Source organism: Zonotrichia leucophrys, chromosome 1A (assembly GCF_028769735.1).
Source record: "Zonotrichia leucophrys gambelii isolate GWCS_2022_RI chromosome 1A, RI_Zleu_2.0, whole genome shotgun sequence".
Lineage (NCBI taxonomy): Eukaryota > Metazoa > Chordata > Aves > Passeriformes > Passerellidae > Zonotrichia > Zonotrichia leucophrys.
In genome coordinates, this window is record NC_088170.1 from 52,805,825 (window position 1) to 52,830,227 (window position 24,403).

At 37.4% G+C, this 24,403-nt stretch overlaps 1 protein-coding gene and 1 long non-coding RNA gene across 2 annotated transcripts in view; one reads left to right on the plus strand and one right to left on the minus strand.

The window, feature by feature from the left end:
- IL17REL (interleukin 17 receptor E like) overlaps positions 1-20,214 on the plus strand; it is a 43,831-nt gene extending 23,617 nt beyond the window's left edge. The window contains exons 3-17 of the mRNA XM_064732736.1: positions 533-682; positions 1,423-1,532; positions 2,983-3,097; positions 4,807-4,851; positions 5,646-5,785; positions 6,120-6,191; positions 8,542-8,596; positions 9,277-9,440; positions 11,711-11,758; positions 12,406-12,463; positions 12,839-12,984; positions 15,432-15,491; positions 16,527-16,584; positions 19,144-19,198; positions 20,170-20,214. Of these exons, the coding sequence (XP_064588806.1) occupies positions 533-682; positions 1,423-1,532; positions 2,983-3,097; positions 4,807-4,851; positions 5,646-5,785; positions 6,120-6,191; positions 8,542-8,596; positions 9,277-9,440; positions 11,711-11,758; positions 12,406-12,463; positions 12,839-12,984; positions 15,432-15,491; positions 16,527-16,584; positions 19,144-19,198; positions 20,170-20,197 (1,304 nt within the window). The 3' untranslated portion in view covers positions 20,198-20,214. The remainder of the gene's footprint in view (positions 1-532; positions 683-1,422; positions 1,533-2,982; positions 3,098-4,806; positions 4,852-5,645; positions 5,786-6,119; positions 6,192-8,541; positions 8,597-9,276; positions 9,441-11,710; positions 11,759-12,405; positions 12,464-12,838; positions 12,985-15,431; positions 15,492-16,526; positions 16,585-19,143; positions 19,199-20,169) is intronic.
- A 737-nt stretch (positions 20,215-20,951) lies between these two features.
- On the minus strand, positions 20,952-24,063 carry LOC135457913 (uncharacterized). The gene is made up of 3 exons (XR_010442796.1): positions 24,011-24,063; positions 23,439-23,604; positions 20,952-22,750 (listed from the first exon to the last, which is right to left on the minus strand). It is a non-coding gene; the product is annotated as an uncharacterized LOC135457913 (long non-coding RNA).
- Positions 24,064-24,403: the final 340 nt, after the last annotated feature.

Consider the following 24,403-nt stretch of genomic DNA (forward strand, 5'->3'; position numbering starts at 1 on the left):
GGATAATATTTATTCTGCTCTTGTTGTACTGGTCTAAAGCAGAAGGAAATCCTGTAGGTGTAAGGTACTCTTCCATGACTAGGAATGCAATGGTGCCCTCTTGTGTGAAAGTGAAATTTTAACAGCAATGAAGACCGTCAGAAAGTCCTAAAATTAAAGTACAATTTTGAGAGTGCTCACAATATGCAGGTAATGGTTTTGGAAAAAAAAAAATTATATAAACTATTAGTTTAGCCATGATCTAGCAGACCTAGATAATTAGAACCAGTATTTGTCTAGGTGTGTTCTGCTAACCTTAGTTTTTAGAAGTGTCATTGCTTCCTCTTGTGGGTTAACATTTCCCTAAGCCTAGAAATGGATTCCAACCCCCTACATAGCCATGTTTGCTGTGTGAAAGTCTTAGGTAAAGTACTGGCTTTGCTGGTCCTTTCTTACTGATTTCAGGAGAGCTGGAACTTCCCTGTAGTGCTTGCTCTCCCCTCGACATCCTGTGTGCAATGAGTTTTCTCTGCCCTTGTGTTTGCATTTGCAGGTGGCATTTTTAACAGCTTCTGCCATGATGTTCCTGCATCTTTATCTTCTATGGTACTGAAAAGCATGAAGATCTCAACAGTGATGAAATGTGTGCAAGGAAGCCCATGCTCTCTTCATTTAAACATTAAAGGAACACTGAGTCTGGATGGTAGGAATCAGCTTTGCTACTGAGCTCTTTCTGTTCACTTTGTTTTTATGGCTGTTCAGCCAAAGTTTGTTCCATATTGTAATGTTTGGGACCAAGCTGTTTTCATGTAATGTTCTCAGAAAAATATTTTTGTGAAAGCATTTCACTACAGAACAGGATGAAGTTGTGACCCTTCCCAAGTCAATGAGAACTGAGATAATGAATTCTGGCTTCCAACATGCAACACGTGTAACTTGTCTTCTGCCAGTGCCCCAAGCACACAGCTGCCCTTTTCCTTCTTGCTCTGGCATCCACACAGGCACACACACTAATTCTGTCTGCTCTGATAGTCTGAACATGAGTGACTGCCCTACAGAAGGAGAAACAGTTTATTCATCTGAAGTTACAAATCTGCACTACAAGAAAATGGAAATACATGAAGTTCCCGTGCATAGTCTATTTTTACTGACACCTTGCCATTCATGTGCTTCATATGTTACCATATAGGTATTTCCTAGTTGCTTCTCTGAGTTAATAGGTTTATTTTTAAACTTGCATAATTAAAGCTTAATTTGTAGCATCTGTATTAAATCCTTCTTCCTACTCCTATGTGTGAGTTATATATAATGTCTCTTTTTTAACAGAGATACATGTGCCTTTCACTTAGAAGGAAAGCTTATGATATGGTGTACTTTAATTTGTGTTTTTGATCCTAAGCATGCTTAAATTTTTTTTTGCAATCTGTTCCTAACTCATTTCAGAGAATGTCCGTGGGCTGGAAATATGTTCTTTTTCACTGGACACACAGCAATCTCAATGCATAAATGTGAGATTCACCAGGAAAAAAAGCAAGATGCTTAATGGAAAGAAGGTAAACTCCTTTTTTGGGGGGAGTAATTTTTCATTTAAACATTTACAGGCCTTTGGAAAAAAAATCTTTTGCATCTCACTTATTTTTTATTCTTATTGACTTTGTGGAAGACTACAGTGAAACATGTTTCAGCATAGCCAAATGAAACTCCACAACAAAATTCCCTTTTACAACATATAAATTCAATTTTCCACCATCTTTGTACTTCTGCTTACCTTTTGACAAGGGAATCTGTCTCTGCAGAGCCTAATTTTCCTACCAGTCCTGCCAGCTTTCTTTTTGTGCCCTCCAAATTGTGTGGAAGCTTTTCTGACTCCAGTGTCTAGGAAGAGCAATGCTACAGAGATTTTAGGTGCACATTACTTCAGTCAAACATATCACTGGAGTTTACACATCTAGAAGACAGACGGGTGCCTAAGCACTTGTGCTCATCTGTCCTCAGCCCTTGGAAGGGGCAGTATCTGTTAAGGGGAAGTATTTGCTGCTAAAATTTGCAACTGAGGCAAAAAAGAACCACTCTTGACCAGGTGTTTGAAAGGCATGAATTTTTGCAGTTACTCGTGGGCAATGGTTACTAATCCTGTACACAAAGTGTTGCTTCATGTGCTTTGCACAGAGTTACACCGATTGCACGTGTGGAACAAAGTTCTCCCAAACTGCAGCTGCAGTTTGCACTTGGTGTCTCTTGATGATGGAACATCCATCCCAATGGGCAATGCAGGGCCACCAGTCAGCAGCCAGTAGCTTTTAGAGTAAGGCGAGTTTATAGGCAAGAATCTATAAACAAATATATTTAATGCCATTTTCCTAGTTTTGGTTCAGTGACTAAAATGTTAACATAAGACATCTTTTATTCTCCAAATGCCTTTTACCAAGTAAGAGACTATCCAACATGAAAACCTACAAGAAATTTAATAGTTAACTGATAGCAGTGAGGGAATGACCTGGTATAACTGGACCTCAACTTTTGTTTCTTAAATTACTTTCTGTTTCATAAACTATTATTGGAATTATTACATTTTCTGAAGTTGCCATTAAATATTTAAACACTTCTTTTAAGACTTAAGACTGTTTTTCTTTTATTCTGCTAATGTATGTGCTTGTAAAATGTGTATAGACTGGGGCTTTTAATATTTCTATGGCTTTAGGATTACTTGCAGATATTTGGATTTCTAAAAGTGAAGGTGACAGCAACAAGAAATAATGATACTCCTTGAAATCCTTTTATCAAGTTGTATCTAACAAGAAATAATGATACTCCTTGAAATCCTTTTATCAACTTGTATCTGCTTCTTTTACATTCCTAATGCTACCTTATTGACTGCTTAATGCTGTTTATAAATGTAAATATGTTTAAGCAAAGAATATTTTTCTCTTTAATATCTTAACCAAAGGTTTTTCTGTATCTGGAAGTCATATGAGAACTCAGTTTTATCAATGTTTTAAACAGGTACAGGTACAATTCAACTGCATTGAAGTCAATGTAGCACAACACATCTATGTGACCATGAAAACTGTACCACATTACTGTGAAGTCAAGCTGAGTCAGCAATACTATGTTGAAGGTAGGAAACATCTTAAATCAGATGCTTTTCAGGAAATATCTTGTAAAATAAAAAAAAACCCAGACCAACCAACCAACCAAACAAAAACCTCAAAGGCAAAAGCACATCCAAATCACATTCTGGGACATACTGACCTAACTGATGGTAGCTCGTGTATGCCAGGACCAGTCTTAGTTTACGTTTCAGTGATTTTTTTTGTTGGCAAATAAAGGCTTTGATTTGGTATAAAACCCACAGTTTACGTCTAAAGGTATGTGGAAAACTGAGCTTACACTATGCATTTGTCCCTGTTGCCCTCCTTGTGATTGGCACATGCTCCTCCTCTGCCTGCAGGTTCAGCCCTGCTTGCTCTCTGTGCCTCTGATGGAGCTTCTGCTTCTTTGCATGGGGGGCCCAGGGGTGGCTTCAGAAGCTGAGGAAAGCTTCATAAGAAAGTCTATAGAAATCTATTTTTACTTTCATTAACTACCTGTTCTATAGCATGTTACATGTAACTGGAAAAGATTAGGTAGCATTTTTCCATGTTTTGGGGTGAAATGCTTATGAATTTTTTACAAATTATGCCATATGCACACAAAAATAGATTCAGCACTGTGGTCCAACCAAGATACAATATGGCCAGAGAAGGAAAAAGCAAAAAATGACATGAGACCCCTTGTTCAGTCCCAGGCTGGGATTGTCCTGCCTTCCCACCTCCAGAGCCCATGGGTGGATAGTACCTGCCCTTAACCCTTGGTCCAGTGTCATCCCTGCTGCATGGTTTGACACTTGGGTACAAGTAAGGCCTTTTTGTGCTTAAAATGCCTTTAGTTTTCTCATCAGTCCTGATTCACTACTGAATTTTATATATTTGAAGTATATATATTGAATCATATGTATTTGAAATTTTCTTTTCAGTCCTGATTCACTATTGAATGATATATATTTGAAGTATATTCACTATTTGAATTATATAATATTGAAGTATATTATATATATTTTGTGAACAAAGAGGGGAGGAAACAAGGTTTTACAAAACCCAGTTTTAGACACATTACAAGGATGAGTGAACAAATGAACATAGGAAATATTTCTTGGTGGAAAAGGACTCTGTGGGGAAATTAGAGTGAAGTGCTTCTCCAATACTGTGTTATGCAAGGAGGGGTGAAAGCACACATGAAAATTTGTTTAAATGTTCTTAAGAGTTAAGTTTTGGAGATAAAAATACCAGATATTCTGAAAGTGTTGCCTGGCTTCTAATTCTGGTAAGCTCCCTAGGAGCTAGGTAGGGTGTTCCTTTCTAAGGCTGGAGTCAGAATAGCAAAAATACAGAATCATTGATAACAGAGAACTGAGCCTGGTAAACAATAGGAGTTGTTTTTCAAGGAAAAAGTAAGCAAAATTAATATTATTGCTCAAATTATTGTTAGGTTCTAGGTAAAGAAGTGTGGTGCTAAATCCTCAACTGCAGCCTTTACTGCTGATGAGGTTTCCCAGTAGAAACCCCAGACAGGGAGATAGGTCCTTAAGGCATATTGTGATATAATCTCTGTGTGTGGGAAGAGTACTTATCTTTTTTGCAGTTTATCTAAAAGTGTATACAAGTCTGCCCTTAAAAAGAGGGATGAGAGTGATTTTCTGTTGGGAATCTACTGGATAATTTGGCAGTTTGTTTACACAGTTATGTGAATAAAGCAGCACTGAAACAGACTCTGCCTTCTCCCTTGCAGATTGCAGAAACAGTGATGTGGGAAAATATATTCCAGCTTGTTCAGGTGAGCTGATCTCCTGTGAAGCTTGGAGCTGTGAGATATTTCTGGTGACCTACACAATGACATGTTTTCATACTTAAATGAGCAGGGAGAAAAAATTTATGATTTCCAACTACCACTACTTATAATTACCATGTAGTTGGTAGGTAATGTTCTGGAAATATATTGAAAATGCTACATGGGAGGTAAAGGTTTTGATATTCTATATGATTTAAAAGCTTTTGGAAACAGATTTGTGTTCTTTTAATGCACTTTGGATTGCTGGTTTTATGTTTTATCTATTGAAGACCTCATAAATAGATTGAAATTGATTTTCCAAACTTCTATACTGCGTTTGGCATACCTGTGAATATATGTATTAAAAAATATTCCTTCTACATATTACACTTGTCTATCATAATTGCACATATTCTCTATGTAAGAAAATTACAATCTTGGGTTAATCAGCCCTTATAGTGGTATTATTGTGTATATTTCAAATATTTGTACAGAAATTATATAAGATTCCAAGTACTAAGGTTGAAGTAAAATTGGCAGGTGTCTTGGCCTCTCAGTATTACAAGTGCTAAACTAAATAATGTTGAATGAAAATTATATCTCATAAAAAAAAGAGGACTATTAGAGTATAAAGTAATAATAATTTCAAATATTCTAAGTAAGATTCTATAGGTGTTGATTTTCATCTCCATCAAGTTATGAAATATATTCTGTCCCTTTTATAAATACATAAAATAGAAATAATAAAGTTATAAAGAAAGAGATGTAATAATTTCATGCTTGATTTTATTTATTTTCAGCTGGAAAGTTAGCTTATAATTTAGACAGGGCAAGGAAAATGGTAACAGTGAATGTGTCCAACTTTCCCCGAGATCAAGATTATTACGTTCGCCTGTGCCACAAATGGTTCACCTGTGAAGATGCTGGGGCATTTGCTGTGGTGGGTTAAACTCCTGCTGCTTTGGGGAACTGTGAGGGGTGCCTTGCAGGTGGCAATGCTCATTAAGGTCATAGTCACAGGAAATGCCATCTATGTCTGTATCTACAGCTATATCATCTGTATCACCTATATAATCTATATTCATAACTATCTATATCATCTCTGCCTATATTTATATCACCTATATCTATATCTATATCTATATCTATATCTATATCTATATCTATATCTATATCTATATCTATATCTATATCTATATCTATATCTAATTTAGCTTATATCTAATTAAAAGAAATTTACTGTCCTGGATTTATGACCATCTTTTTCATTTCAGATAAAAGGAAAGGAATCTTTTAAGTCCGTTTCTCTGAAGTATTCTCAGCTACTCCCTTGTCTTTGCATTGAGGTAACACACTCTGGAATTTGGTATATATTTGTGTTTCTGACTGAAAATATTTTATTAGGGATTTGTGCTAAGGAAAGGAGGAAAAATCTGAAGAAAAAGGCTCTAGGCCCAAGTTTTTGACCAAGGCTTTTTTTGACCTTAGAATTACGTAAATGTAAGGAAGAGATTTCTTTTAGTAGATGCTAATTAAAACATGGCAATCAGAAGAAAATGAGATAAAATTGATAATAATTAATGGAATGTGTTGTGTAATATTATTTTGACCGATTTTTTATAAACAATGAAAAGACAGAAGACTTAATCTTACTGGATATCAGCAGCATTTGATATAGTATTGCATGAGAAACTAAAACAGGAATTGAGGAAACTGAGAGTGATGGCAAGATTTGAGTGGTAGATAATACCTGGCTGCAGGGCCAACTCAGCAACTCCTGTTGGATGGGCCTGTGCTGGTAGGGAGGTTATTTAAGGATGACACTTAGAGTCATTCTCATATAAATGTTTTCATCAATGACATGGGGACAAAATGCAGGAATGTGTAATAGGATTTGCTGGAACAGTTGGGACCTATAATAAAAATGGAAGAGGGTCAGGGTGATTGGAGAAGACTAGAGATCTTTATATGTGACATAAATGAAGGATGATGAAGTGTAAAGGATGAAGTGCAAGTTCATGCATTTGCTCTGATAAAAAGAATTCTTGCTGTAAGATGTGAGTCCTCATTTAGAAATAACAGTGGAAGAAAAAAGATCTGGGTGAAATAGCTGATCACAGGGTGATTAACTAGCTTGCTTCCCTGATGTCAACATGTAAATAGGAACAAAAGTCTAGCGAGTTAGATTAGATTATTCCAAGCTAACAGGAAAGTACGGGCAAGGCCGCCTTTGAAATACTGCAAGGAATTCTTGTATCCGTATTTAAGACAGGTTAATTCTAAAGGAAGATGCACATAAAAATCTGTAGTGATTGGGGAATGAAGAGACTGTGTTACAAAAGGAATTCAAATACCATGTTTCCATTAGCCTGGTAAAACACATGCAAACAGAAATTATGTTTGCTGTGCAAATACAGACCAGAAGGATCACTTATAAGGAAAAATAAGATATGTTTTAAACTAAAGCCATTCTTGCAATGAGAATGAAGGGAGAAAAAATTCATTCCATGAATATATTCAGGATAGTTACAGATTTTTATGATAACCTGAGAAGTGAGATTTTGGAATGTCTTTCATACAAGGAATAAAAGATCCCAAACAAATTTAAAATTATCCTGCTAACATAGAAAGATGCTTTGTGAACCTAGTTTTCTCACTGAATTTTGAGTTTAGATTTACCTTGCAGATTAAGATACCTAAATGTAAATATCTAAATAAAGATATCTACATTTGAATTAGGTGAATAAACTCTTAAAGTCAATGGAGAGCTAATTAATACAGTCAGTGCTCAACTGACCAAAGGTAGATGGCCAATCCTTTTGGGATGTGCTGGACTGCACTGTAGATTCCACTGGCTGCTCTGGCTCGGTCTAAATAAGGCTACTGTGACAGTGATTTGGGCACTTTACTGACACTTAGATGTGTACATTGTGGGACCTAAAACCACATACCTAAATAGGCAAGCTGAACCACAAAGGCTTGTCGAAGCCTAGAGAATTTTTTCATTCCACTCTGAAAATATGAGATCACTAGAAAAAATTTATTTCTCTCAGTATATACTCTGCAAATAGGACTGCAGTGTCAAAACAGAAAATTCTGCAGTGCAGATAGAAAATTCTGCAATAGGATTGCTGAGCAAACAGATGGAAACAGAAACATTTGCACATGAATCTAAATAAATAGGGCATAGCAGCAGCCATGCACATATACTTGAAGATTGAGTTAAGTTTTAGTCTTCAGATATTAAGGATGCATCCTTTACCATTGCCTAGGCCAGGAGATCTTGTATTATGACTATTGAATGATTTGATTCCCCTAGAAAGTGAAATCAAAACATTCAATAATCATAATATAAGATCAATTACTGTAAGAAACTTAATGAAAATCAAAGTGAAAGATTTTCTAAATTAAATTGGACCAAAGATTCAACTTAGAAATAGGATATAGTGTTAGAATGGATCACCTTAGTTCAATGCCACTAATAAAGAACAACAAAATAAAACAAATGCTGCAAAACCTTAAAAAAATTACTTCCAAAGCTTTCTAACAAATATAGCATCCTTATCTTTGGCAGGAAAAATTTCTGTCACATTCTACCTGAAATGTTAAAACCATTTATGTTAAAAATGTTAAAAAAATGTTAAAATGTTAAAAAACATTGACAGCCTCTAACTGATGTCCACTGTTTGGTTGTAGGGCTGGCTGGCACTTCCAGATGCAAGGAGGGTACAGCTTTGCCCCTTTGAAAATGGCAAGTACTGTGCGCTTACTCTTTATAGGAGTGACTTTCAGCAGCTCCATTAGTATGTCACAGTTTAAATTAATCTACACTGAAAATCATGTGTTGCAAAACTTCAAGGAAATAATCATATTGGTTTGTTTTACTGTGGGCAGATGAAACAACTTACTGTCAGACCAAATAATTCACCAAGTTTATGCCAACAAAAACACTAAGTAACTTTCTGGTAATTTCCCGCATTTGCTTAAGTGACACACGAACTGGACAGAAGAAATAAAGGGTCATCTTAGAAATAGTGTGAGAAGAGGGCTTCAAGGAGACATTTGAGGGTGTCCAATACCCAACCCAAAGGACGGAGCAAGGAGTTGAAAAAGAAGACAGTTAACTATATATGAGTTCTATGCTTAACAGGAAATTATTCACACAAATATTCCAGCAATATCAGAAATTCGTCTGAGATGACAGCTCAGAAAGAAACAGAAAAACAGAAAAAGAAATTGTCTTATTTGCACACATATTAAAGTATTTTTTTTTACCAAGCAAATAGAAAAAAAGTGTGGCCTAAAATGTGTTTTATGGTGTTAAGTCCAAGATTTTGGTTTAAAGCACATGTGGAGGTATCAGACTTATTAGCTGTGTTGATTCCTGTCTGGACATTTTGAGTAATGTTTTCCCTCTCTCTTTGTGCACAGAGACACAGGTGCTATGGGACAATATTGTTTATAACCCATCAACACAAACCCTTGCCTGGGAGCCAGCCTGTCCTGTCCTTGTCATGGTCAATCTATGCAGGTTCACCAAGTCGAATGACCACTGTGAAGATATAGAAAAATCTTTCAAAAATTCTTCTGAGAAAGTAAGAGCTCTGTGGATTAATTCAAACTGTGAGATTGAAAAGCATCACCAAAGGCAAAATGTGAAGATCTAGATTTTGGAATAAGAGCAGTTGCAAATTCCTCTCTTCTTCTCTGATACTTAAAACTATTCATAATCACAGTCTGTTCTTGCACACTAATCACATGATTTATTCAAAATAGTCACTGAGTCATTATAAAGAAATAACAAGTGGAGATGACTGGGCAGCTAGTAATGTTTGCTAAATTCTTTGGGGTAAATAGGATCTGCTTTTTATTTATAGTTCACATCAGGTTACCTATAAAGTAAGAAACAGACACACTGCGAGGACAACTCATCTCTAGGTAGGCATGGTAGGTTGGAGGGATTTCTCTCTGATGGTACCACCTTCTTTTTACTGTCACGAGTCTATTGTGATCAGATCAGATGTAGATATTTAACATTTAGACACCAGAAATATAAATTAAATGAAGCTAAATCTCTTTACGTATCTCTGGAGACATAACAGTACTTTGGTAGGGCACAATTGTTTTGTAATTAAGATCTTCCTGAAGTGTCTTCCTCAACCTGGTCCAGTGTCTTGAAATTGTGGGTGCTGAAATATTGTGTCCCTTAGTTCTTCCAGCATTTATTTTCTCAAGTTGAGAAGGGTTTTCAAATGCATATGTCTTGAATGGCTTAACACTTCAATACTGAATGCTGTGGCTTTCTGAGGTTCATTAGAATTAGTTTTATCGTGAAAAGTAATCACAATGAGGATTGCCTGATTGTGGAGAGAAGGCTGTAAACTTAAAGTAATAACAGAAAAGGCAAAAAAAAAAAAATCAAACACAAGAGATTAATTCTGAAACTTTTGGATTAGTATTATTATTCTGATGACATGACTGGGGAGGGGCTGACTCCAGACTGTCGAATGCTTTTGTGATTAGGAACTCCTGGCCAAGCCTTTAGCGATGGTTCAGATTCATCATTTATGAGTTCCAACAAAGCTTTGATCTTGAGAAAACAGATTAATTTAATTCTAGATGTGACTGATCCCTCTGGGATTATTCATCTGCTGGCAGCAAGTACAGTTCATTGCTTGCAGGAGGGAAAAAAGGGAGAAAAAGAAAATAAGACTAAAATGGGGTCTGGCTGGTAATGGTTGTATCTATCACCAGAACAGAAACCAAACTTATTACAGAGTATGAGTGTTTTTCTGTATTTACTGATTGCATTTAATGACTGAACATTAATAGTAATCATAGAACCATAGAATATCCTGAGCTGGATGGGACCCACAAGGATCATCAACATTCATGGATAGAATGGATTCTCTTTTTTTTCCTCATTAATTCTAACAAGTTTGATATTGAATTTGGTCCATTTATTATACTGTAACCCTGAAAACCATCCCTGTAGTATGCTGGAAACTACTGCAGATTGCTCAGATAGGGCCAGCTGCCCTGTGAATCCAGACAAGGCCACACACTCCAATACTGTGCACTTGTACTGACTCAGGCACAAAAGCTGCATCCCTCCTCCTAACTGAGGCTGGGGCTTCCTCTGTCGATGACAAAGCTGTCTCCAGGTCTGAGCAGACTCCTGCAGAGCTATCTCCTGGGACACTGCTGTTATGTTCTCAAAAGAAGTTACAGGAAGGGTTTGGCTGTGTAGGGTGCTCAGTCACTTTTTGCAGCAGGGTTTATTTAAGTAGGATCATGCGTATAGCAATGTGTGCTGCTATTGTTTTTATAAGAAAAGGCTCTTTGTGGTGAAGCCCTTGGTGGGTAAACAATTGTTAATCAAGAAAAACAACATTTTGTGGAATTGCTTAAGTGTATGTCCAAAATTCAGCCTACGTTTCACTGTTCTGAAATAAGGATATGGAAAATTCAAAGATTTCTCAACTTTGAATGATGGTGGGATACTTTTGGATGTATGTTTAGGTGTTCTGATGAGTTGTTCATGAGTGGAAAATAAGGGGTTGAAATAAGTTGACTTTGTAATCAGAATTTTGCACAAGCCACCAAAGAATCAATTAATTTAGCTCTAATGGGTCAGTCTGACCATAAAAAATGCTACATATTGCAGATAAAAGGGAGAACACTATTCAGTAATCCAAAGCAGCAGTTGTTTCTAACTAATAATTTTATGTGATTAACTTCCTGGGATGTTTATGAATTAAACAAGCCAGTTGCCTTTGCAGTAATCAAGCAATGAAAATTTCAGTAGTTGATTCTGTGAAACTAGTTAATAAAACTAGCTAATGCTGAGTGCTCTGTCTTCCAGCAGGTCAAATATTCTCGTGTGGACACCCACCCAAGACTTTGCATGAAGGTAAATGAATTTCTTTGTAAAACACATATTAACTGCCCTTCTATCTCTAAAGCAAATGAGCTGCTGATGTTCTTTATGATCAATATTTTGTTTCATAGCTCTGATAAATGGGAACTGAGAATGAAGGAAAAGTGAAGGATTAGATTAGAAGGTGATAGTTTTGAATTGCAGCAGCAATGGTAGATAGGACACAAGTCAGATTGTTCCCTTCCTTTTTGTCTGTTTAAGAAAAGCAGGAAAAAATGTTTTTTGTCAATGCAAACTCTGAAGAATATGCTAAATTTAACATATAAAGTTTTTCATAGTAAATATTTGAAAATAAAATGATCAACACTTAATGGAGAATCTCTTACTATTCTATTTGAGGGGAAAAATTCAAATAAGGCCAATACAGGCATATTATTGTTTTCTTTTAAATTACTTTCAAGTCAGTGGGACCAGATATTTGTACAAAATATGCATGATTATAAATACCTGAAGAATTAGGGGATCTAAATTAAGTCAGGGGTTGGAAGATACAATAAAGGAGGAAAGCTGTGAATTAATCTTCTGCAACTTTCTGGAATGCTCTGATCATCACTAGTTGAATATTTGCCACAGATTGAAATGGAAAATCAGGTTTTCATAACAGATTTCTCTGCTTTCAGTTTACCACCAAACGAGGATCTTGGATTAAATGTCCATTTGCTCATGGAGAATTTCCAGGTTAATATATATTTTTAAAATTGTAAATAAACATTAAATTGTAAATAAAATTATATTGTGGAAATTGTAAATAACATTATATTGCGGAAAATATTTAAATCACTAGATATGAGAAGTGAGAAATGTTCAACAACACTGTAAATTGTAAACTAAGTCAAAGAGACTTGACAGCTTTTTACTTCTATGTATCCTCAGCAGATCTAGTGTTCAACAGTATAAAAAGTAACTTGTAGGAATCAAAATAATTAAAATAATTGCTTGCATATCATTTGATAACACTTAAAAACACAAAAAGCTTTTATTTTAGGCATAAATTTTAGAATATACTGTATGGTCCTTGCACATCTAAAAGTAAGTATTTTCCCCTAATATCAGCCTGGAAAATGAGGACTGCTGCAGTTGCAGAACAAATACAAGTTTTCTTCACATCCCAAACCAAGGCACAGTTCTCAGTGCTTGTGTGTAACAGGACGCAGATGGCTTCATGTGAATCTCTTGGGATGCACCATTCAGTCTCTGTGGTTTGTATATATTATTTCTTAAACTTTTTAAGGCTTTTAAACATACCTAACTTCATTCATTTATTATTCCATATATTGTTCTGCAGCTTGAATCCATTAATAAACCATGTACATATTGCAACAATTACTGGAACATTTTAAAAGCATGTAGTTCTAAATCTGATCTCACACTGAAACAAGAAATAAATAAAGATGCTGAAGTCCAATGAGTCACATCAAATGATGTGAATATTGAGGGGAACTTTAATATTCTTTTAATGTCATTTTTGTAGTGTGGTATTTGTATTATGCATATAGCAAATGTTACTGTGAATATTTCATATATGGGTCGCTGATACAGCTGACCTGGCAAATCACACATCATGAAATGTAAGACTTGGGGCATCAATCCACGATGAACTCTAAATATCACAGCTGCCAATACAAACTCAACACGCAAAAAGGGCTCATTTTCAGCCAAATTATCTATTTGAGCCAGCTGATGGTGTGGCTACACAACTGCTTCATCCAACAAAATGGGGACAGAGAGGGGAAAGATTATGGGAGGGTCAGATTTCAGTGTCAGGCAGCGGCTAGTGACGAGAGCCTCATTCCTCTCTTGCAAGTTAGTCTATGTCCCACACATTTTCAGCGCAGCACTGTGCTTTGCCCTTTAACCCTGCCTATCAGTTACCTTGTTGGCCCAACTGTGATCTGCTGAGAGACACATCTAGGAAGTGAGGTCAAAGAGCAAAAGAGAGGCCATAGTATTATTTTTCAGACAGGACAATATTAGCAGGATAGATCCTAGCAGCTACTAGGACCACCATGCTGAAATACATCTGTCTGGCTCAGCAGCCAGCTCCTCAGCACTCTCAGATCCACTGCTAAATATGTGCTCCTGCTGTCTGCTTCACTGACCAGGCACATGAGCTGGAACACGATGAATTTTGAGAAATTTGAGAAATCTAGATATTGTGATTTGAATTGTTACACCTGGCTATAGGGGGATGTGTTTTAGAACACACAAGCACAGCTCCTACTTCTGTCCTCTCTGTAAGGTATATTCCAGCTGTACTTGTCACTATGCAGGGACACAATGCAACTCTGCCTTTTTCAGGTGCTTGTGATTCTTCTAGTGGGAAGAGCGCACATACCAGGCAGTTATGAACAAGCATTTCTTAATATGATGGGCTGGACACTGAATGCTGAATTTGTTTTCTAATGGATCAGTTTAGATTGTTAGTGCACCTCTGGTGCTGAATGTAACAGAACAGCTGATAAAAAGAGTTTTCCAACTCAGCACAATCTGAGGACATGCAAAAATGGAAGATAATAACTTCCTCCTCTAGGAGTTCCCAGAGCTGAATAATCATGGCAAAAGGCTTGGGAAAAAACAGCTATCCTAATTAACACAGACCACAGAGGGCATTGGTGGCAACATCAAGAGTCTATCCTAAAGGGAAAAGCTGTCTGGAAAATGCTGTATTACTAGCAGAAATGGAGATCTTGTAGAAGAATTGTCAACACTCAGGGAAGGTTCTCTTCAGCTGATCTATTTCACATGAAATCTGTGGAGTTTGTATTTTCTGGTTTTAAAGGTTCCCCGTGTGAATAGCTAAGTGAAAGGCATAATGGTGGAACACCAAGAAATCACAGCTAGATATTGAAATGTGTGTTTCATGAAGGCACTGATGCATTCAGACATGCTGTTTTCTTCCCTTTGGTACAGAGCTGTTATGTCTCTGCTACTGTGACAGAATGGGACCCCAAATAAATTACATACAGTTCCTGTCTCAACACCATGAGCAGTGTACACAAAGTTTATATCAAGACCTCACTCTGTGTTCCCAGAAACCAATGTTGATCCTCTAACTACGAATTCCTCTTTGGCCATGCTTGAATTTATTCACCTAATTTGCCCCCAATTACTTTAGGAGTTTGCCACCCTGAAGAGAGTGGTGTAGGATGCATAGCTAGTGGTGGAGTAACAGACATTATTTTGAGGACAAACCATAATCAATCAGATATTAAATGTCAAGCCAGTCATTTAGGACAAATTTGCCCTAAGGCTCAGCTTGTTCTCTGCATACAATGGGATGGGAAGTCCAGAAGAGCTGTAAAGACAGGGTCATTCCTTCAGCTCATACACCAGGGAAAAGAAGTGAGGATGATGGGAGGAAGCAAACAGTGGGGGGGAGTTTCCTCCTTGTGATGCTCCATAAAATGCAGTAACATTTGCCCCCTTCCTGTGCTGCCACACTCTGCTTGGCAAGACCAGCTGCTTATGGTCATTGAGCTCTGGGGTTAGCTCTGAAAATAAATAACCTTCCACTGATTTTCTAACACAGTAGAACACTAATAGCATTATTGGGAATCAAAGCAAAGAACTGAAGAGATACTGTATGTTTTCATTGTTTCCAGGTATGGAAAATAGTGATTTTCAGCTTCTTTTTTTTATTCATTAGGGAGATCCTGTTTCAATCACTATGTCACAGGAAATGTGTGGGTCAACAATTTGCATTCAGGTATGTGTCTTGCTTTTTGCCAGGTACCCTGTACAAAATAAACTAATAAATCATCAAGACACCTAGAAAACCAGCAGGTACTCTCACTGCTCTCTCTTCCCAGCTAAATCTGATTACTGTGCAAATCAAGTTGGCAAAGAGCATTATTTAAAACTTGGTATGCTGCCACCACTTTTCTTTGAGATGACATTAATTAACTGAGAAGTTGCTCTCCATGATCTTGCTCCTTTGTCAGTGGCAGATAAAAGGATATCATCAGGATATTGCTAATCCTGTCTTTATGTGTTCCTTCATAAATAAAAAGTTCCAAGCTATCAAAAGATCCAAGTAAATAATAGATGAATTTTCAAAAATTGACATATACTAGAAAAGGTGAGGCATATAGTAAACAGCGCAGCAAGTGCATGGTGTCCTAGAATTAGCACTCAGGAAAGTAGAACTGAGCAAATGATTTCTGAGATTTCTGCACAATATTTCTGTAGCTGAACTTCATTAAGAAATTTTGTTCATAGAAAATGAGCATGAAGCTGATAGGTTTATGCCTCTCTGGAGTTAATGTTCTCAGCAGACACTGAAAGAAATGAAAGTGAGAGTGGAGCTCTGAGGCTCCAGTAGCTGCCTTGGAAGGCCCTTCTCACCTTCACTTTCTGCTGCTGGGAAGAAAGAGGGAACATGAAAGTGAGATTGGCAAAAGCCTACTGAGTAATGAGAGTAGTAGTTCTTTCCCTAGTGAGAAATGAAATTTAGTGGGGAGACTGATAATTTCCTGCATAAATTATTTATTTTGTAAGTAAGACATTATCTGTCAGTCAACAATAGCAACAAAAATTATGGTTAGTTCTATCATTTAGAGACCTGAAAGTGATTGCAACTCAATATATACTAGACCAGCAATCTCCATATGTGTATATTTAGAAACAGATTTAAAATGCAGTCCCTTGAGTAAACTAATAAAGCCATCTCGTTTTGTCAACACAAGAGCTTAGTAACAGCTCTGCTGAAAGGGGAATAATCCTCAATTCTTTCTTTTGAAAGGGCTGGAGAACAGATGTAGATTATTCAGTTCCACTGCAAATCTGTGATACCTTCTGTGGTGAGTAGAATGTTAACAAAAGAAGCTTGGGTCTTGATTCTGTACAAGAGCACATTTGAGGTGAAGTGTGTTTTCACTGTGAAACTGAAGTGGCATTCACCTGACTGGATGTGGATGTGTGCATGAGAGCTAGATATGCTCAGAGTCCTTTATAGACAGTGGACTGATATACCTCATGAGCTACTTTAATTATCTCTGCAAGGGCAGCTTGTGTGCTGGCTGCTGTCTCTGCTTCCTGGGTGAATTCTTCACCTTTTGCCAGTTTCTGTGTGTCATGCCTGTATTTACCTTGCTGTCAGTACATGAGGTCACTAGCCAAAAGCACACCTTGGCAAGAGGCACACACTGCTGCCATTGCAGTGACTGCAGCACAGCCCTGCTCTCAGTTCCCCCCCTGCAAATGGGACAGCAGCATTTCCCTCCATTTCCCAAAAAACATAAGTTTGCTTCTGGACATTATTATTATGATGATTTGAGGTGCACTCAGATGCACTATGGAGCCAGAATACTCTAGAACCTCCAAGCCCTGAAAGTAAGGTGGTGTAGAAATTAGTGAGTTCAGAGCAAACCAAGGCTGTGGGGTTTATGGTGTACAGTACAGCAGTGGATTGATTAATTTAGAACTAAAAAGTCTAAAAGGAATCATGCTGAGAGAAGCCTCAATCTGAGCATTGCCAAAAACACTTCCCCAAACTCACACAACCAACCAACCTACATCTCCCTCTAATTCACTGCAAATACAGCAAGTCCTGTGATAGGTTTTCCCTGTTGTCTAGAAAAACACCTGTCAGTTAACTACAGCTTCAGACTTGGAAGCCTGATAATAAAAAGAAGGGAGCTTGAATTTGTGGTCTGAATGTAGTTCCCTGTGTAATCATTTGTATAATGCTAGTTCAGGTTTCTTCTCCACTGAAAAACTGGTAACAAGCTCACTCAAGATTAATAAATTAATTTATCAGTGTTGAGATTCGTGCAGTGTGGATGCATTTTCATTTTTCATATTTTCCATTTAAAAATGCAGAGTATGACAAAAGAATGTAAAATAATTAAAAGCTCTAGAGATGGCAGTCTTGGAATTTCCCTGCACCTCATAGTAGGAGAGAACATTTCTGTGCAGTAAATGAAAATAGCAGAACATCAAAAGCTGACTAAAGAACTTTTTGTGCACAATATTGGATTTAAATATTTAAATTTTCTCACAAGCTTGTGTGTTTGGTTTGGTTTTTTGTTTTGTTTGTATGTTTGTCTGTGGGTTTTTGTTGGTTGTTGTTTTTTGAGTTTTTTTCCTTTTGATTAGGAATTTGTGGAGATTCAGAAAAAGAAGGAGAAAATGTGCACTTATCAAGAATGTCAGAACTGTAATGTGTGATCATTGTGTTTGTTGTACATTAACCTCATGCTTCATGGATCCTGACATAATTTATGGTTTTGGGACAATGTGATCTATATCAGTTGGTAGATCAATCCATCTCTGTCTGTGGACCAGTGTTCCCAAAATCTCCCTGTAAGCAAGATGGTACAAGTCAGTGTCAGAGGTGGGACACTGAACTGGGTTGGTCTGTCTCACTGCAATAATTCCAATGTTCTTAATGACTGACTGGAAGCCACCAGCTGCTTCTCAGGTGTAAGGTTTTTAATGTATCAGAGACAGCAAAACTACTAAGGGTTTTTGTATTCTTAAATGCATATTTTATATAAAAAAGGTATTTCATAAACACTAGCCTTTTAAAACGAGGATGTGATAAAAGTTTCTTAAAGCAGTCACCAAGGGTGATAATTGTTACACTGGGATGCTGTTGTGTTTGGGCCTAAGATATTAAGGAAAGCCATCCATGTAAAAGTGAAGGCAATATTAAACTTGAGATTTGTCTGTAATTTGTGACATTATGGTTTATACAAATGTCAAAGCAAATGACAAATAATCTTGTAATGGCACAGTAAAAATATATACTGTGCACATCTTTGTAAAATAAAAATGTGCATGTTAAGTGTTACTGTTAAAGATAACAAGCACTGTCAGTGTGTTCAGAAGACTCATGATGTTATTAAAAAACAAGATTCCAGTCATAACAACATCTATTACAAAAAAGTCATTGTGTCTAACCATCAGGAAGGCTGCTCTTTATCCAAGCTTTTAGAAGAGCTTTCTGGCATGTATAATTTATTATTCTACAATGGATAGCATTTTTCTATAAAGCTGTACATATTTTTTCTATATTTTCTATAAAGCTGTACTTTGGGAATTAAATAGCTTGGTCTTGTTTGCTCTACAATGGATGGAAATAGGAAAATAATGTGGGTTTTTTTTTTTAATTTTGAATTTAATAGCATTGACTTGGAGGCAATACTTTGTGCTTCTTTCAAATTTTCTGTTTCTTTTGACCACTTTTCAGGATTCTATTTAATAAAGCCAAGCATTTTGAGACATTATTTCCCCTATAAAATAAGAACTTAATGTATTTTGTATGAAACAATAACTCATATCAGTTACTCTGAGAATAAATATGTGAATCATAATTAAAACAAAATGGCAAGCTATATTTGAACTTGTTCCCTCAGGTTTTCATGGTCAGTCATACAGTGATGGAAACCCACCAAAAGCCATGACACACAGGTATCCATCTAATTTACAGTTTGAAACATCTGTGGGAATGGATGGGGTTTTTAATCTTGAAACCATATCACTGGCCTTGTAACAGGGACAGAAGGAATATCTGAATGAATTTTGTATATGGCTAGAAGGAATACCAGGTTCTTAACCCTCCCTTTCCCACTGAACACACTGAACATTCCCTGCTTTTGTGCTCTCTCTTCTCTTGCTTTCTCTCTTTGCAGTTTAGTCTGGAATCAGAGGTAGCTGCCTCGCTGCCCAAGTGAGGAGAAAGGCAGGCAAATAACCAGTGCCAGTGAGAAGTTTGTAAAGTAACAACACAGCCTTCAGGAGCCCTGAAACAAGCTCAGATTGCTGTGTGTGATATTCACATTATTAGCCCCCGTCCCCTGCTTTCTCACTGATGTTTGCATGCAGGTCGGATCCCTCTGTGCTCTCACTGATTAGACATGTCTGCTCAGCTGTTCCAGTGCTGCTTCTTATTGCCACAGTCCTTTGCTAAACACCTCTCCTAGGCTATGGACAAATAATCAGTAAATAATGCAGCCCATGGAGGTACAATTTGGCCGACCCTGAGCCCTTAAAAATTCTCTTTCTCTAAGGATACCTTTCAGAGCCAGCCTAGGAGAGAGGGAGCTACCTAGAACTCCAGAGAAAATAGAGATGAAAAACTCTTGTTCAAAGATGGGGAAAAGATGGAGCCTTGCAAAAGCTCTGCAAATCATGTGGTTGAGAAGGGGCTGCCATCCTTGCCTTGAGGCAGTCTTTTCCCTTTCAGAAGATACCACTCAGAATAAAGTATCTGATTTTGTTTATATGTTCATATAAACACTGTTTGAATTGTGACAGTCAAGTACACAAGCTGTGGACAAATTGTTAGATTTGTTATTTTATACCAACTATATAGCAATGAACTTTTTCACACTTTGGAGAAAATAATAATAATCTTCTTTCCTCTTCTGTTTTTCTCCTAGGATGAAGAATGTGGAGTCCTTGCATTGAATCTAACAACATGTTTTCAAGGTCCTCAGGATCTTCTCAACATTGTATTTTGGTGCAACTTGCAATTCTGGTCTAACTGGTCATCTCTCATGACAGTAGCTTCTAATTACTGTGAGATTATTCTCATGAGTGAAGAATTTAGCAAGTTGAGCCTGCTGTAATATGACAAATTCAGATTAGGATTCCTTATTTTCCAGTATTTAAAAAAAGCGTCTTAGAATGTCACAGACACATTTTATGAAAAATCCTTTCCTTAGGATTTTTCCTCCTGAGAAGTTGGGAGGTCTCAGGAACAACATGTAAACATTGATTATCTGCTGCTGCGGAACGCAACAGGTGCATCTGTGATTAGCCCATGTTGGTTGTTTCTAATTAATGGCCAATTACAGGCAGCTGGCTTGGACTCTCTGTCCGAGACACAAACCTTTGTTATTCTTTCCTATTCTATTCTTAGCTAACCTACTGATGAAATCCTTTCTTCTATTCTTTTAGTATAGTTTTAATATATATAATAAAATAATAAATCAAGCCTTCTGAAACATGGAGTCAGATCCTTGTCTCTTCCCTCATCCTGGGACCCCTGTGAACACCATCAATTAGATCACCTAGAAAATCAGGTCCACATTTCCCATCTGAAGTAGTATTTATACAAAACATGCTATAAGTGAATACTTTCATGGTACTTTGTGTAACTATAGAACAAGTATTTCAGATTTTCTTGTTGGTAGCTTTCATTTTTAAGACATAAGCATAAGTTTTTGAGAAATGAATAATGGAGGAAGTTTTCTCAGCTTTGATACATTATTCTTCTTCGCAATTTCCTGTCTTGATTTTCTCATGCCATTCTGATGATCTCACCATGACAGACCATGTTCTTTAAGTATATCTAACAACTGCTTTCTGTGTTTGCATTTGTGTTTGCCTTGGAGATAATTTTCCTATTTGTCTGAGGTGGTACATGTCTTTGGTTGATTGCTATTTAAAACTGTCTTGTGGAAATCTGGTCTAGAAAGAACCAGTTTAATGGAAATACTTTTCCCCATTATATCAGTATTTATACTCAATTGTTCAGGATAATATGACACACTGTACTGATTAACAAATATTTGGCCTTTATTTCACTGAATAGTCCTGTCAAACATGCTTCCTGTTGTGTAACATGGGAATAAAGTAAAATAAAAGATGATTAATAGCATATCCTGAAACCATGTGGAATTGATCATGTGAGATCAGGAATATGAGTGAGGAGTAAGGGAACAAGAAGTTAGTTGATCAATAAAAAATATTTTCCATCTGAATGTCTGGGGTTTTAAGAATTGTTTGTTTTGTTTTGTTTCAAGGCATTCATGGACACTTTTAACAGTATGGTGTAAGAGACATATCCATGCATTGAAAGACAAGAATTTTTGAGGTGCCCTGGAGAGGTCAAGTTCTGCTTGACTCTTCTGATAGAAAAGCTTTATTGTTTAGACTGTTCATCTATTAGATCTAGTCTCATTCCTAGCAGTGCTGCAGCTCCAAAAGCAGAGGTGGCAGGGCAGCATTCCTAGAGCACTTTGTTACTTCCTTTGTGAACCTGAAGCTCTGACCTACCCTGCTTTTGCTCTAACACCTTTCAGGCTGCAGCCAGGAACGAGACACTCGGCCACCCTGCTGAGAGAGCATCACTACTCTGCTCTCTTCACTTTCTTCCAGTGGGAAAGTCTTTTCTGCAGGAGAGGTTATTTTGTACAGAGTGATTTTTATTGCCATGATATCTTAAGATCAACTTTATGAATATATCCTCAGACTGAAAGTTAATTGAAATGATACAGGTGTATCTAAGGCTAAAGCAAAACACCACCTCCAGTGACAAGCTCATCTGAGATCCTGAAGCAGCAACAGCTGTACTAAGCCCTGTGCTTTCAGTGAGAAAGTCCTGTTTCAGCTGCATAGAAACTGACTCTCTTGCAGTACATCATCTCTTGCTGGCTGCAGTGCTGAAAATACCAAAGAAAACAGCCATACCAAAGCATGGTCCTGTTTTACAGGAAAATTTGGACAGGGAACATAGAAGATGTCATTTAACCTGAGAGTCAAGTGGTTATCCAGAGACAATAGTCTAAGCTCCCATGATGGCCACTGGGGAGAGACAGGTACTTTCCAGGCATATTTCATTTTGCTTGCATACTTGTTTTAAAGGGAGCCTAGGCAGCTCTACCTAAATGCTTACAACATTCCTGCTGATGGCAAATGTTTCCAAATAATCCTTAATAGTATTTCTGTACTTTGGCTCAGGTCTGCCTATTTGCATTTGTGTAGTGAGAAAATTGCTGGTAGCTTTTCTGACTGTCTCCAGAGCAGATCTGTATAAGTCCTTTTCTGATACTTTTGCTTCAGCCAAACATTGTCTCTTCTAATTACAAAATTCCTGCTTCCTCTGGGAGCAGCTTTTCTGCTCTCCCAGATGATGACTGGACGATCCCATACACGTAACACATTTGGAAGAAGTTCCACTGAGGTACAGTATTTTCTGGAGAAGTTACAGGCTCCTCTGTTTTTGTGACTTCATAGCTGCAGAAGTAGAAGTGTTTAAATTTTTTCACAAGACATTTTTAACACTGGTAGGTCAGTCCTGAAAGAAGGTAGTAATAAAATCTTTCCTAACCCTATAAGTATTCATTACACTCTGCTGACCACTGAAATGTTTTCTTTCTCTCACCCAAAATATGCAATAATTTTGCAATATTGACCAATGTACAAGTAAACGTGTTGTAGCAATAGTCAAATGCAAAAATCCCCTATGTGTAGATTATAGAATTGGCTAATTGTCTAGAGCCTCCATTCCTTTGTTGAAGGAAATTCCCTTCTTGCTTGTTGTTGGCCCAGTCCACAATAAGCTTATTGAGGACCCTATTTTGAGGTAACCTGCATGTATTTGTTTTTAATTTAATATTTACATTCTTAGTATTATCACAGAGCATTAATATCCCAGCTCTTCTGAGATCTTAGCATATATCAGAATATCATTGAGCTATAGCAAAAAGACTGATAAGATGCTTTTTAGAAATCTTTTTAAGACTTTCCATTATTTCTAGTGCATTGCACAAACCTGAAACCAACATTTAAAATTAAGACATAAATTAAAACAATTTTGTTCCGCTTACTTAGGGATTTATTTTCTTGGTATGCTGACATGTGGTCTGGTGTGGGAAACCAACCTGGTGCTGCTGCAGTATTCTTTATTTGCAGTAATACTTACACTTCCTTGGTATCAGCAAGTTACAGTTGAGTGCTGTGCTTGGATTGCCACATCCCTCATTAGAGCAGCTGTGTATTCACCAAGCTGTAACAACAGCCACAGCAGAACCAGTCCTGCTCTGCAGGCTCTGCTCCTGACCTGTCCCTTTTGGACTTCTGATAAATTACTTCAAGGAAATAAATGGGAAGAGAAATTGTGACTACTTTTGTACTTTACTGCTGATTTCACTTCCTGGACTACACAATCAGGCCTGTGTGAGCCAGCAGAAGGGAAGGAGCCCAGCTCCAGGGCTCATTAGCTGGTCTGCTCATTAGCTCCTTAGGTGGCAGACTGACTGAATTGTCATTACTGACAATAGACTTCAACCTGAAGTCTAACATACCTATGCTTAATAAACAGAAGAAAATATACTTGCTTCAATTTAGTGTGAAAAGTTCCCCTTACTCACATCCTGTACCAGCAGGCCTAAAAAAAAATGGTGAATTTCTTTTATATCTCATATCCCCTTTAAGTTTCTTTATTGCACACAGAAATATTTTTCCTGGATTAAGAAAACTTTTTCTCTCTCTTACCCAGAAAGCCCTTTTGTGTAAACCTGCAAAGCTGTTACAAGTCCAGTAACAATGATGGGAGTTATTCCTCCCATTGCCCTGCTGGTTTTCCACCCCTTCAAGCTGCAGGAACACAGTTTGTGGTGATTGGGATGGGGCTGGGCTGAGCCCCATCCCCAGTGGGCACAGCTGTGAGCAGCAGGTGAGCAGCACTGACAGTAATGGGCCAGGGAGTGCCCTGGGCACTGACCAACACCAAAGGGAACAGAGGGCACACAGGGCAGGGCATCAACATGAGTGGGATATAAGGTTGGGCTACAGAGCAAAATGGGCAGGTCCTTGAAGCCTTCTGATGAGACATGGTGTTACTCTGTATGGGGATGTTTAAAACCTTCTGAAACTGAATGGTGGTCC